The sequence below is a fragment of the Dendrobates tinctorius genome, unplaced genomic scaffold (assembly GCF_039654945.1).
Source record: "Dendrobates tinctorius isolate UK_male_01 unplaced genomic scaffold, ASM3965494v1 ptg000257l, whole genome shotgun sequence".
Taxonomy (NCBI): domain Eukaryota; kingdom Metazoa; phylum Chordata; class Amphibia; order Anura; family Dendrobatidae; genus Dendrobates; species Dendrobates tinctorius.
This window is the reverse complement of record NW_027361924.1, coordinates 3,614,119-3,627,127: the sequence shown is the minus strand read 5'-3', so window position 1 is coordinate 3,627,127 and position 13,009 is coordinate 3,614,119. Positions and strand designations below refer to the sequence as shown.

The 13,009-nt window shown below is 46.7% G+C and overlaps 1 protein-coding gene across 5 annotated transcripts in view; it reads right to left on the bottom strand.

Moving 5' to 3' along the window:
* Positions 1–2,144: 2,144 nt before the first annotated feature.
* The window catches only part of CACNA1H (calcium voltage-gated channel subunit alpha1 H), a 256,461-nt gene continuing 245,596 nt past the window's right edge, over positions 2,145–13,009 (bottom strand). For 4 of the 5 annotated variants that reach the window (XM_073558450.1, XM_073558453.1, XM_073558452.1 and 1 more), the window contains exons 29-34: positions 10,723–10,844; positions 5,545–5,868; positions 5,262–5,408; positions 4,778–4,958; positions 4,414–4,595; positions 2,145–3,717 (exon numbers count right to left, since the gene is read on the bottom strand). In XM_073558450.1, the coding sequence (XP_073414551.1) occupies positions 2,536–3,717; positions 4,414–4,595; positions 4,778–4,958; positions 5,262–5,408; positions 5,545–5,868; positions 10,723–10,844 (2,138 nt within the window). In that variant the 3' untranslated portion in view covers positions 2,145–2,535. The remainder of the gene's footprint in view (positions 3,718–4,413; positions 4,596–4,777; positions 4,959–5,261; positions 5,409–5,544; positions 5,869–10,722; positions 10,845–13,009) is intronic. The other variant, XM_073558454.1, reaches the window with a different exon arrangement.

The window sequence follows — 13,009 nt, the reverse complement described above, 5'->3', positions numbered from 1 at the left end:
TCCCTGCATCTCGCGGTTCTTCAGCTCCTGTGCGGAGCGGTCACGTGCTACCGCTCATTAAGGTCTATGAATATGGACGCCACGCCTATGGGAGATGAGTGGTGTCCATATTCATGACCTTAAATGAGCGGTACACGTGACCGCTCAGCACTGGATGAAGCCGCCGCGGGATGCAGGGTGAGTATCAGGCACTGCTGCACCGCCGCCGGCTCCCCTTCTGTCCGCGGACCGGCAAGGGCACTGCAACGGCCCGGTGCTGGGCCGCGGACCGGTGGTTGGGGACCCCTGTTCTAGGGGATTCAGGTCTGGACTCATTGCTGGCCACCTTAGAAGTCTCCAGTGCTTTCTCTCAAACCATTTTCTAGTGCTTTTTGAAGTGTGTTTTGGGTCATTGTCCTGCTGGAAGACCCATGACCTCTGAGGGAGACCCAGCTTTCTCACACTGGGCCCTACATTATGCTGCAAAATTTGTTGGTAGTCTTCTGACTTCATAATGCCATGCACACGGTCAAGCAGTCCAGTGCCAGAGGCAGCAAAGCAACCCCAAAACTTCAGGGAACCTCCGCCATGTTTGACTGTAGGGACCGTGTTTTTTTCTTTGAATGCCTCTTTTTTTCTCCTGTAAACTCTATGTTGATGCCTTTGCCCAAAAAGCTCTACTTTTGTCTCATCTGACCAGAGAACATTCTTCCAAAACGTTTTAGGCTTTTTCAGGTAAGTTTTGGCAAACTCCAGCCTGGCTTTTTTATGTCTCGGGGTAAGAAGTGGGGTCTTCCTGGGTGTCCTACCATACAGTCCCTTTTCATTCCGACGCCGACGGATAGTACGGGTTGACACTGTTGTACCCTCGGACTGCAGGGCAGCTTGAACTTGTTTGGATGTTAGTCGAGGTTCTTTATCCAACATCCGCACAATCTTGCGTTGAAATCTCTTGTCAATTTTTCTTTTCCGTCCACATCTAGGGAGGTTAGCCACAGTGCCATGGGCTTTACACTTCTTCATGACACTGCGCACGGTAGACACAGGAACATTCCGGTCTTTGGAGATGGACTTGTAGCCTTGAGATTGCTCATGCGTCCTCACAATTTGGTTTCTCAAGTCCTCAGACAGTTCTTTGGTCTTGTTTCTTTTCTCCATGCTCAATGTGGTGCACACAAGGACACAGGACAGAGGTTGAGTCAACTTTAATCCATGTCAACTGGCTGCAAGTGTGATTTAGTTATTGCCAACACCTGTTAGGTGCCACAGGTAAGTTACAGGTGCTGTTAATTACACAAATTAGATTAGAGAAGCATCACATGATTTTTCGAACAGTGCCAATACTTTTGTCCACCCTCTTTTTTATGTTTGGTGTGGAATTATATCCAATTTGGCTTTAGGACAATTCTTTTTGTGTTTTTTCATTTAAGACAAATTAAATGAAGATAAAAATAACAAAGAATTTGTGTTTGCAATCATTTTCAGGAAGAAACTGAGTATTATCTGACAGAATTGCAGGGGTGTCAATACTTTTGGCCACAACTGTATGAGTGCTGCTTGCATTCCTCACTTCACCCTTTTCTGATATAACCTATAGTTGAGCTCACTGAACACTACATAGAAAGCTCCTGACTCGGGTACGTGGCCGTACATCTTAGGTACGACTGCGACACCTGAGCCCCAGGTAAGTAAAGCTTCATCATCGTATAAGAAAAGTTCTGCAACTTTGTAAAATACTTTTCTGTTTCATTTCACCATTTTCAGATCTCTGCTTGCTGTCACTGAATAGGAACTTTCTCATTTATATCCAGAGGCTAAAAAATCTCTACAGACCAAATCCTTCTCACAGGTGAGGGTTTGCTTCAGTTGTGTCCTGTGTCAGCGATCCTCTGTGAGCAGAATAAATGTATCTCTGGTCCCAATAGTTCAGGTCATGATAGTTTTAGGAAACCATCAGCTGTAGGGGGACTATTAGGAATGGCGTAGCCTCACTTACTCAGCTGGAACATTTCTTACAATGGAAGATTTACTGACAGCAAGCAGAGATCTTGGAAATGAAAAAAATATTGAAACACAAAGTACATTAGCAAGTTGCACAAAATATCGCACACCTAGAATTGTCCGACCTGCACACAGCACAAATAACTATGGCGTTTTTTTCACAAATACATTATTTCTATTTTATTTATACCGCTGATATACAGATATTGTACAATTCTTCATCTGTCAGCACTTCGGCATACTGTGTCTCTGCACAATTTAAAAAAAAAAAGTGCCAACTTAAGAATATAAAAACCAACCAAAAAAAAACAAAACATTAAAATAAAAACTCGAATCAATGTGATTGAGGCTATATGGGAAGTTATCTCCGTATTTCGTTTATAAAATCAAACAAATCAAAAATTCTTAGTAATTTTTTTTTTTCTTTTTTTTTATTCAAACCATCTGCAGCTCCCCTTCTTATCCCGCCGCTTATTGAAAACCCTCCGCATCCGAAGGGGCTTTCTTAGACCCGTCTATCCAGTGGTTCGTCACAAGCCCTTGTATCCTGAAAAGCTATAACGGTTTGTCCGTCACTTCGCCCGATGTATTAGAAGCGTCGACTAGTGCAGGATTTTTTAAAGAACTCTTCATTTCCGCGAAATCTCTCTTCTCGGAATTGTTACTATGAAGATGGTCTAGTTGCTTAATTTCTAACGCCCCCGTCTCGGGCCTGGAGTCCGTAATGACTACGGATGGAGAAGTGGGATGTCCACTCTCTGTTAAAAGTTCTGAGAAGCTGTTCGCCTCCCGCTGGTCGAATGAATAGCTGAGAATGACCAAGTGTTCGTTTCGACAAGGTGCTTGGCTCCGTCTCTCGGGTTTACATTGCTGTTCTACACCTTGGTTGTCGCTAAAGTCTAACGAGTCCCTGTATGCGGTAGATTCACACGACGGCGTCCTCCTTCGCAACATGCTGTTATCCGATGCTTTGGTACGTGAAGCTGTGCCGGTCTCGTCCTCCATGGGAGGATCTATAGAAATACAAGGCGGGCTCATCTTCTTCTTCCTTCGAACCCCATTGATGTACTCTGGGTCAGACTGTATGAGAATAGAAGAGTCCTGCTTGCCGTCGATGGACAGATCAAAACAGGAATCTCCATCGTCATCGATGGAGGGGCAGACCTCGATCGAATGCCTCCTTTGGTCTTCTGCCCATGTGGGCTTTGCTAAAAATCCTTGAGTATCAACACTGTAGAACTTCTTCAAGTCTTTGCTATTGCTGGTCCCAACCAGGCTGGCTGTGCTATTGCAGTTCTTTAGTGGTGGAGGAGAAGGAGGAGATGAAACTTGGGAGATGAATGGAGATACCGAATGGCTTCTATGATTGGACTGTCCTCTCCAGCCGGTGGCCAAGCTGTTTATGTGGCTGACCTCTTCATCGGCTGGATCAGAGGACTCTAACGTAGACTCGTCAGGGTTGGTGTTGTCGCTGCTGACGCTTGATGGACGACTAGGAATACTGTATTGGCTATAGGTGTGATTGCGTGTATGGACACTGGAATGTCTGTGGTGGGGAGATAGTTTGGGGGAAGATTGAGGGGTTCCATGCAGTGATAGGGGCAATGGGCAGAGCAGGTTGGGAACAAGGTTATTGAGTGAAGGCGCTTTCAGTTTTGAACCCTCCTCTGATTCCACTTTAACGCCGTCCTTGGATTCGCCATTCTGATAGTCAACCGAATCCATACGTACGGCCTCCTGGGGGGACAAAAATGTGAAGAAAACCATGAGGATGATGGCTTCATAGTTTCTTAGTTTTATGGTTGATAGAAGACACAAGTACGTCAAGTTCAGTTCACGTCGAGATTTTCCGATCGGTATGCATCAGGGTGCAGCAACCCCCCCCATCGCTTGCTTAATCAAAGGGGTAGAATTGCTCAGCCGAGAGCTGTGCTTTTTCCTTCCTTCTCATAGAGCAGAACATACGGTTTACAGACCTGTAGAAAGCCTATGAATCCATACACCGCATGCTCAAATCTCAGAGGATCAGCTAAGCCGAATCAATCAAAGACGACCTCTGCCCCTTTCTTTTAGAGATTGGTGGGATGTCAGGACTCAGACCCCCCACCGATCAAAACTTCTCTGACATTTCAATTGTTTTTCTTTAAATGAAACATACCCTTTAAATATTTTCAAAAGAGGAACTTTCCTTTCAGAAATGTCTGTGAGCTAAAAGCTAGAAAAGGTTCTTTCCTTACAAGCACAGTAGAGCAGACATGGCTTATGGTAGGAGTCTCCAGCCTATGGCTCTATGCCCGATACAGTTCTCGTTATGTCCTGATAATCTGCAGCTATCGGGGCACGTTACTAGTTATATATTCACAAACGATCGAGAGCCATTGGTTGGATACCATCAGATTATAGTTAATATCTACTAAAAACAATCACCATTACCTGACGTTGCAGCAGTCGGTTTAGACTGGGTGACCAGGAAGCGGCGGGGCGTGGAGGTGGAATTTTAGGCATGTCATCGTTGTCCACATTGCAGCTCGGTGACGGCAGGAGTGGACAGTCTACTGGTGTTTTCAGACAGTTGCCAGGTTCATTTGGCTGGGAATGGATTGAAAGACATGACCCTACAGTAACAAAAATGATATAAGGGATCGTCACCTACAGGGATCCTTCATCACAGGGATAAACAGATTAATTATTAGGCACAGAGATAGACTATTCGCCTTCTAAGGGGCCTCAACAAATGTGAGCAGCAAGTCTTCATGGTCTAGGTGGTTTGCAGTCAGGTCTACTGCTACCATCATACCTTCTGGAGGGCTGTCCTCATAGGCCTCCACATCCCGCAGAGGGTACGATAACTTTGCTGGCAGAACGGGGCGGAACATGTAGCTGTCATTGGGTAGCGAGAGCATTCTAGACACCGAAACCTTTCTGACCGTCAGGAGGTTTTGGGATCCAGTTCCGTCCCTCATGTAAACGTCACCATCCTGTGGATGAGACAAACCGATAGCTTGGAGATAACAACGCTTTTCCTTAATGGTGTCCTGTACCGCTGTCCATAAGTGAACATCACAGACATTAGCGTCAACAAAGCGTGCTGCGCACAAGTCCTTAGTGATGGCAAGAGCAGTGAGCAAGCAGGCTCCAACACTTCTCCCTGATACGAGGCTATCATGGACAAGCTGTCATCAAGGGAAGGAGAAGAAAAGCTCAAAAGCAGGTGAAAAAGCCACGGAAAGCATTGCTTGTGGATACCACACAGGACATATAAGCAGAGTGCAGGGATTCACCTCAGGCCCAAAGCTGCAGGGCAGGAGGGGAAGCGGCAATGCCTGCTGGCAGGGCATGGGGGAGCCTGGTCTTTTCTCTTTCCGCGGAACTGAACCTTCCAACGTATCAGGAATCAATAATGTCACATTCTCGTGGCTCAGTGCCGCCTTCAGTGCAAAATGGAGGAAACAGGTATGAATTATGCGCATTATAAGATCAAAAAGGTGGGGTATCATTCCTTTAACTGTTCCAAACCCAACTACTGCCCCCCTCAGTGGCACACATAACATGCTGGACCCTTACCCTTGCCTGCTTCAACAGCTCTGGCAGATCATTCTTCATTGACACTTGACCACCACCAGTTGCCTTGCCATCTAAGGTCGGAGGGCCTACCGGGCAGACCGGGGTGACAGCTCTTGACATCTCCATCTCAATCTCAGCATCCATCTCCGCGTCTTCTTTGGCTTCTTTATTGCTTTCTTCGAGATGCTTCATGAGGACGGCCACCACCACATTAACCAGGACAAATTGGGCAATGAGGACGAAGGTGACGAAGTAGACGGGGGAGATGAAGGGTAGGTAGCTGAGGCAGTTCTTGTCATCGCTGTTACATTCACGGAGTGTGTCCTAGAAGAGGACAAGGTCACATATTAATATTTCATTGATACTGATGACTCATTCACCTAAGACATCCCAAACATTCCTACAATATTCACAGATGCCTCGTCCATAGAAAACGTTGACTTCATAATGAACTCCGCGCTTCTGAAATCTTTGGTATAATTGACATGACCTCTCAAGACTACCACTCCCAGGAACCCCACTGGCTTAAAAGACAATGAGGCGATGTACCCCAAGGCTAAGAAAACTTGAAACTTCAGATTAAACGAAGCTTACCCAATCCCTGAAAACCCTCGGACAATGCAAAGCATCCAACCCATTCCCTGGAAATCTTGTTATATCAAAATTAAGGAACCCTTCTCTTTCCCGGAAAGTGTAGTGACATCATAGACTAGTTTGTCTACAGCTTCCCCAGAAACCCAGTGACATCATAGATAAAGTAGCCTACCCTTCCCCAAAAGCCCAGTGAGATCATAGACAAGGCAGCCTACTTCTGAGGAAAACCAGTAAAATTACAGAAAAGGCAGCCTACCCTTCCCAGGAAACCCAGCAACATCACAGATAAGACAGCCTACCTCTTCCTAGGAAATCTAGGACACTATAGATAAGACAGCCTACCCCTTCCTAGGAAATCTAGGACACTATAGATAAGGCAGCCTACCCCTTCCTAGGAAACCTAGGACACTATAGATAAGACAGCCTACCCCTTTCTAGGAAAGCTAGGATACTATAGATAAGGCAGCCTACCCCTTTCTAGGAAACCTAGGACACTATAGATAAGACAGCCTACCCCTTCCTAGGAAACCTAGGACACTATAGATAAGACAGCCTACCCCTTCCTAGGAAACCTAGGACACTATAGATAAGACAGCCTACCCCTTTCTAGGAAAGCTAGGATACTATAGATAAGGCAGCCTACCCCTTCCTAGGAAACCTAGGACACTATAGATAAGGCAGCATACCCCTTCCTAGGAAACCTAGGACACTATAGATAAGACAGCCTACCCCTTTCTAGGAAACCTAGGACACTATAGATAAGGCAGCCTACCCCTTTCTAGGAAAGCTAGGATACTATAGATAAGGCAGCCTACCCCTTCCTAGGAAACCTAGGACACTATAGATAAGGCAGCATACCCCTTCCTAGGAAACCTAGGACACTATAGATAAGACAGCCTACCCCTTCCTAGGAAACCTAGGACACTATAGATAAGACAGCCTACCCCTTCCTAGGAAACCTAGGACACTGTGGATAAGGCAGCCTACCCCTTCCTAGGAAACCTAGGACACTATAGATAAGGCAGCCTACCCCTTTCTCGGAAGGTTAGGATACTACAGATAAGGCAGCCTACCCCTTCCTAGGAAACCTAGGACACTATAGATAAGGCAGCCTACCCCTTCCTAGGAAACCTAGGACACTATAGATAAGGCAGCCTACCCCTTTCTCGGAAGGTTAGGATACTACAGATAAGGCAGCCTACCCCTTCCTAGGAAACCTAGGACACTATAGATAAGGCAGCCTACCCCTTCCTATGAAACCTAGGACACTATAGATAAGGCAGCCTACCCCTTTCTAGGAGAGCTAGGACACTATAGATAAGACAGCCTACCCCTTCCTAGGAAACCTAGGACACTATAGATAAGGCAGCCTAACCCTTCCTAGGAAACCTAGGACACTATAGATAAGGCAGCCTACCCCTTTCTAGGAGAGCTAGGACACTATAGATAAGGCAGCCTACTCCTTCCTAGGAAACCTAGGACACTATAGATAAGGCAGCATACCCCTTCCTAGGAAACCTAGGACACTATAGATAAGGCAGCCTACCCCTTTCTAGGAGAGCTAGGACACTATAGATAAGGCAGCCTACTCCTTCCTAGGAAACCTAGGACACTATAGATAAGGCAGCCTACCCCTTCCTAGGAAACCTAGGACACTATAGATAAGGCAGCCTACTCCTTCCTAGGAAACCTAGGACACTATAGATAAAGCAGCCTACTCCTTCCTAGGAAACCTAGGACATCATAGAAAAGGCAGCCTACCCCTTTCTAGGAAAGCTAGGACACTATAGATAAGACAGCCTACCCCTTCCTAAGAAACCTAGGACACTGTGGATAAGGCACCCTACCCCTTCCTAGGAAACCCAGTGACATTGTAACAACCCTGCTGGCATCACCGCATGGCCTCCCATCCCCCGCACACCAACTTACTTTCTGCTTCAAGCCATGCAGTGAATTCTGTCTGTTGCCAGCTCTGTGCCTCTGCTCTCCATGTTTCCAGACTGTGTGTATAGGGGGGCGGCGCCTGAACTCTCTGGTTCTTATGCAGTCAGGGTGCACCTGTGTAATCTGTCCCTGACCAATCACCTGGAGGCCTTGACTATTTAGTTTCGCCACTCCCACTGAAATATTGCCTGTGCAATGTCTATACTCAGTATCTTGCTGCTGAGCAAGCCAGGCCCTGTTCTGTGTGTCTCCTTCTCTGGAGGATTACTCTAGTCTTGCTTTGTACTCTGTCCGCCTGCCAGGAGGCAGAATATCCTGGTCCTTGTGTCTTTGTCCCGGTGTCTCTGTCTGAACTCAGTCTTACCTCTGTCTCCTTGTTTGTGGTTCCTTCTCTGCCGTGTCTTTCCTTGTGTCCCCCCCCCTGTCTGTGCATCTGCACCCTCGCAGCTTTATCTGTGCATCTGCACCCTCGCAGCTTTATCTGTGCATCTGCACCCTCGCAGCTTTATCTGTGCATCTGCACCCTCGCAGCTTTATCTGTGCATCTGCACCTTCGCAGCTCTGTCTGCACGGCTCCTTAGCCGCTCTGCCTGCTCCGCACTCCTGCGGCTCTGCCTGCTCCGCACTCCTGCGGCTCTGCCTGCTCCGCACTCCTGCGGCTCTGCCTGCTCCGCACTCCTGCGGCTCTGCCTGCTCCGCACTCCTGCGGCTCTGCCTGCTCCGCACTCCTGCGGCTCTGCCTGATCCGCACTCCTGCGGCTCTGCCTACCTGCACCTCCTGTGTGAACAGGTCCAAACCTGTTCTCTCATATACCACTCCTTCCTGCCTATATCCATACCTGCACCTCCTGTGTGAACAGGTCCAAACCTGTTCTCTCATATACCACTCCTGCCTGCCTGCATCCATACCTGCACCTGCTGTGTGAACAGGTCCCTACCTGTTCCTTCTCAAGCCGTGCCCGCCTGTCCTGTGTCTCAAGCCGTGCCCGCCTGTCCTGTGTCTCAAGCCGTGCCCGCCTGTCCTGTGTCTCAAGCCGTGCCTGTTAGCCCAGTGTCTCCAAGCCACGCCTGCTTGCCCTGTATCTGTCGTACCTTCTTGCCCTGTGTCTCAGTCTGCCTGTCAGTCACATCTGTCGAAGTGACTTGTCTCCAAGTTGGATCAGCAGCCACAGCCAGACACCACCCTGGAGTGGCACCCGACAGCTATCTGCCGCACAAGCCTGACCTCACCATCAGAGGCTCCAGGGAAGACCAAGGTAGCTGTCGCAGTCACGCCCCTTCCAGGGTAGTCTGGTCTGTGGCACAGTGGGGCCACAACCCCCGGCTCGCGCCATTCAGCCAAGGCGCGAGCGTGACAGACATCATAGATAAAGTAGCTTACCTTTGCCTAAAAGCCCAGTGAGATCATAGACAAGGCAGCCTACTTCTCAGGAAAACCAGAAAAATAACAGAAAAGTCACTGGGTTTGCTGGGAAGGGTAGGTTGCCCCCATATATAAGTTGGCCTACCCCTTCCTAGTTAACCTAGGACACTATATGTAAGGCAACCTACCCCTTCCTAGGACATCAAAGATACAAAAGCCTAACCCTTCCTAGGAAACCTAGGACATCAGGGATAAGGCAGCCTACCCCTTCCTAGGAAACCTAGGACATCATAGATAAAGCAGCATACCCCTTCCTAGGAAATCTGGGATATCATAGACTAGCCTACTAGAAAAATAAGTGACATAATAGACCGGGTAGCCTCCCAGTAGTCTGGAAGCCTCATAACACCACAGCCTACCTCATTCCTGGAAACCAGTGACTAGCATAATCCTATACCCACATGATATTACTACCATGTTACAGGACACTGCTATAGATCCAGACAGCGTGTGCTCGGTGAGGTCCTCTCTGTACACTTCAGCCATGGATGACAGACGCTACGGAGGAGATGGATCTGACTCATCCGAGCAGTCTGATGTGGAGGTGTCTTTAGGTAAATATTAATTATGTCAGTATGTTCTCATCCCTGTTGTTTAGTAAAAAAATGAATCTGCTTGTCTCTGCCCGGACGTCAGGGAACACGTTCCTGCTGGAGATGAAGTACTTAAAGGTTCAATTTATAGAATCCTATCATGTACATTTGGAGATAATAGAGGGGGGTCCTCTGTTTAGGGCCCTCACCTCTTGGTCAGAAAGGTGATTTGTTACAAAGATCGTCTCTCACTCTGGAGGACCCGACTTATCCTATACTACACAGACAACCCATTGATATGAATGGAGGCTCTGTAATGCTTACTTTCACCAGCGGTGGTGCTGCAGGGAAGCTAAACACTTAGTGCCAGGTTTCCCAGCAGATCACTACTGATCACTGGGGAGTTACTCTATGATGAGGTCATTGTTAAGGTACCATTCCAAAACATCTTATAAAGTATCATTACCCTCATGGATAATACACAAGGCAGGAGCTGGTTTAGGCCATGTTTAAGGTCAGCTTATCAAAACCTTTTCTTACAATGAAGTCAACCTTGTGATCAAATGATCGCTGACTGTCTGGGTTATGTGATCTGTGATAATCAGATGCTATTGCTGCTGGTGATGTGTTTTTCTTGCAATGCCCTCGGCTGGAGACATGGAGTATTACATGCCTGCTCCTTACCTTCATGATACCGTTCCAGTTGTCTCCAGTGGAGACCCTGAAGAGTGTCAGGAAAGCCATCCCAAAGTTCTCAAACGTGGCGTGTCTGCTGAGCCCCTCGCAGGGGTTTTCTTCATTGCACACTGGAGAGAAAGTAACGTTCAATAATTAACGATCATCGACTACAGATATTGACAGTACGACCAATGCAGACATTGAAGCCTGGCGAGATAATGATGTAGTACCGCTAACAACCACAGGAGGCAGTAAGTCTCTTATTACATTGTAGACATTATATAGAGTGATTTGTACACAGCTCCGGACAGGAATAGTATATACAGGGATTCACAACCGGGCAGGAATAGTATATAGCGGGATTCACAACCATACTACAGTCCTAGTATATCTAAGCCTATCGCATGTTTCAGTTTGTGTATCCAAGCCTATCATGTGTGCTACAGTCCCACTGTAGCTAAGCTTATCATGTGTGATACAGTCCCAGTGTATCTCCGCTTATCAAATGTTCTACAGTCCCAGTGTATCCAAGCCTATCGTGTGCTACAGTCCCAGTATATCCAAGCTCATCATGTTTGCTACAATTCCAGTATATATAAGCTCATCATGTGTGCTACAGTCCCAGTGTATCCAAGCCTATCGTGTGCTACAGTCTCAGTATATCCAAGCTCATTATGTTTGCTACAGTCCCAGTGTATCTAAGCTCATCATGTGAGCTATTGTTTTAGTGTATCCAAGCTTATCATGTGTGCTACAGTCCCAGTATATATAAGCTCATCATGTTTGCTACAGTCCCAGTGTATCTAAGCTCATCATGTGAGCTATTGTTTTAGTGTATCCAAGCTTATCATGTTTGCTACAGTCCCAGTGTATCCAAGCTTATCATGTGTGCTACAGTCCCAGTGTATCCAAGCTTATCATGTGATCTACTGTTTAGTGTATCTAAGCTTATCATGTGAGCTACAGTCCCAGTATATCCAAGCTTATCATGTGTGCTACAGTCCCAGTATATCTAAGCTTATCATGTGATCTACTGTTTAGTGTATCTAAGCTTATCATGTGAGCTACTGTTTCAGTGTATCTAAGTATGTCATTTGTGATACAGTCTGCCAGACTCCATGTATCTGAGCTCCTTGGCCTGTGATGTTGGCATGGCAGTGGTGGCAGAGTTCTGCTCTGCAGCTCCAGCTTCTTCCTCCATCTATGACTTCTCTGTGCGGTATTGACGGGTCCGGTGTCTCTGGCAGCCGCAGCGACTCATAAGGAGAACAGATGGTTTATGTATCTATCCCATAGATCTGCGGTGTAATAAAAGCGCGGGATTCTCTGCAGTGATTGGACCGGGCCAGGAGCCGGACGGCGCAGCGGAGGCCTCACTTCGTCCTCCCCAAATTCTGCAGGACTTAATAAATGCAATCTACAAAGTAAAGTGCCGCTCCTCAACAATCCAGGGCGCCATTAACTTTTCATTATGGACAGGCAGACATGGCTCTCGCCAGCTCGGTAATGAGCTACTTATTTGCCAGGACGATAAATGTGCAGGAGAGGAGTCCTCGGAGGGAGAAGCTCGGAAACCTGTCAATAATTAAGGACAGTGAAGGGCAGCACCGAGCAGGAGAAAACCAATGGCATTAAACCGTTCGCTCGTGCTTGGTTTCTGTGGTTAACACGTTTTATATTCTGTCCTTCGTCCATATAAAAGTCTATAATCAATTAATTATTTGGCCCAATTAACACTTAACGACTGAAACATTTGTTTCATTCATGTTACAGAAATCATTTCCCTCCGATGAGATGAAGGCGCAGTTGGAGCAGCCTGAATCCAAAGTAATCAGTAATAAAAACTGAAACGCGTTTAGTGCATTGTAGCAATGGACTTTGGGCCCAAGTTCATCATCCCTAGTCCATTATGGTCTGGTATAAGAAGCAGTTAGTACAACTCCAATATGCTTCCTTTGGATCCAACATAATCAGACCTGGTATGATGCAATAACAGACTTTGAAACGCGTTGTTTAGATTGTAGAAAGCTCTTTTATGCTCAAGATTATACTTCTTGAACCAGATTGTATACACTGTAAAGACTCAAGTTTATCCCTTTAGATCTAATATAACCTGATAAAGTAATCAAAGCAACACTAAAGAACGCTGTCAACATTGAATACAGTTATTCAGATTCATTTTCCTTGACCAGGTAAGGTTGCATAAGTTAGACAGTATGACTTTGAAATACGTGTATAGTTTTAGGTTCGTCCCTCTAAACCTGGAAAATCTGATGAAGAGATCAACAACACT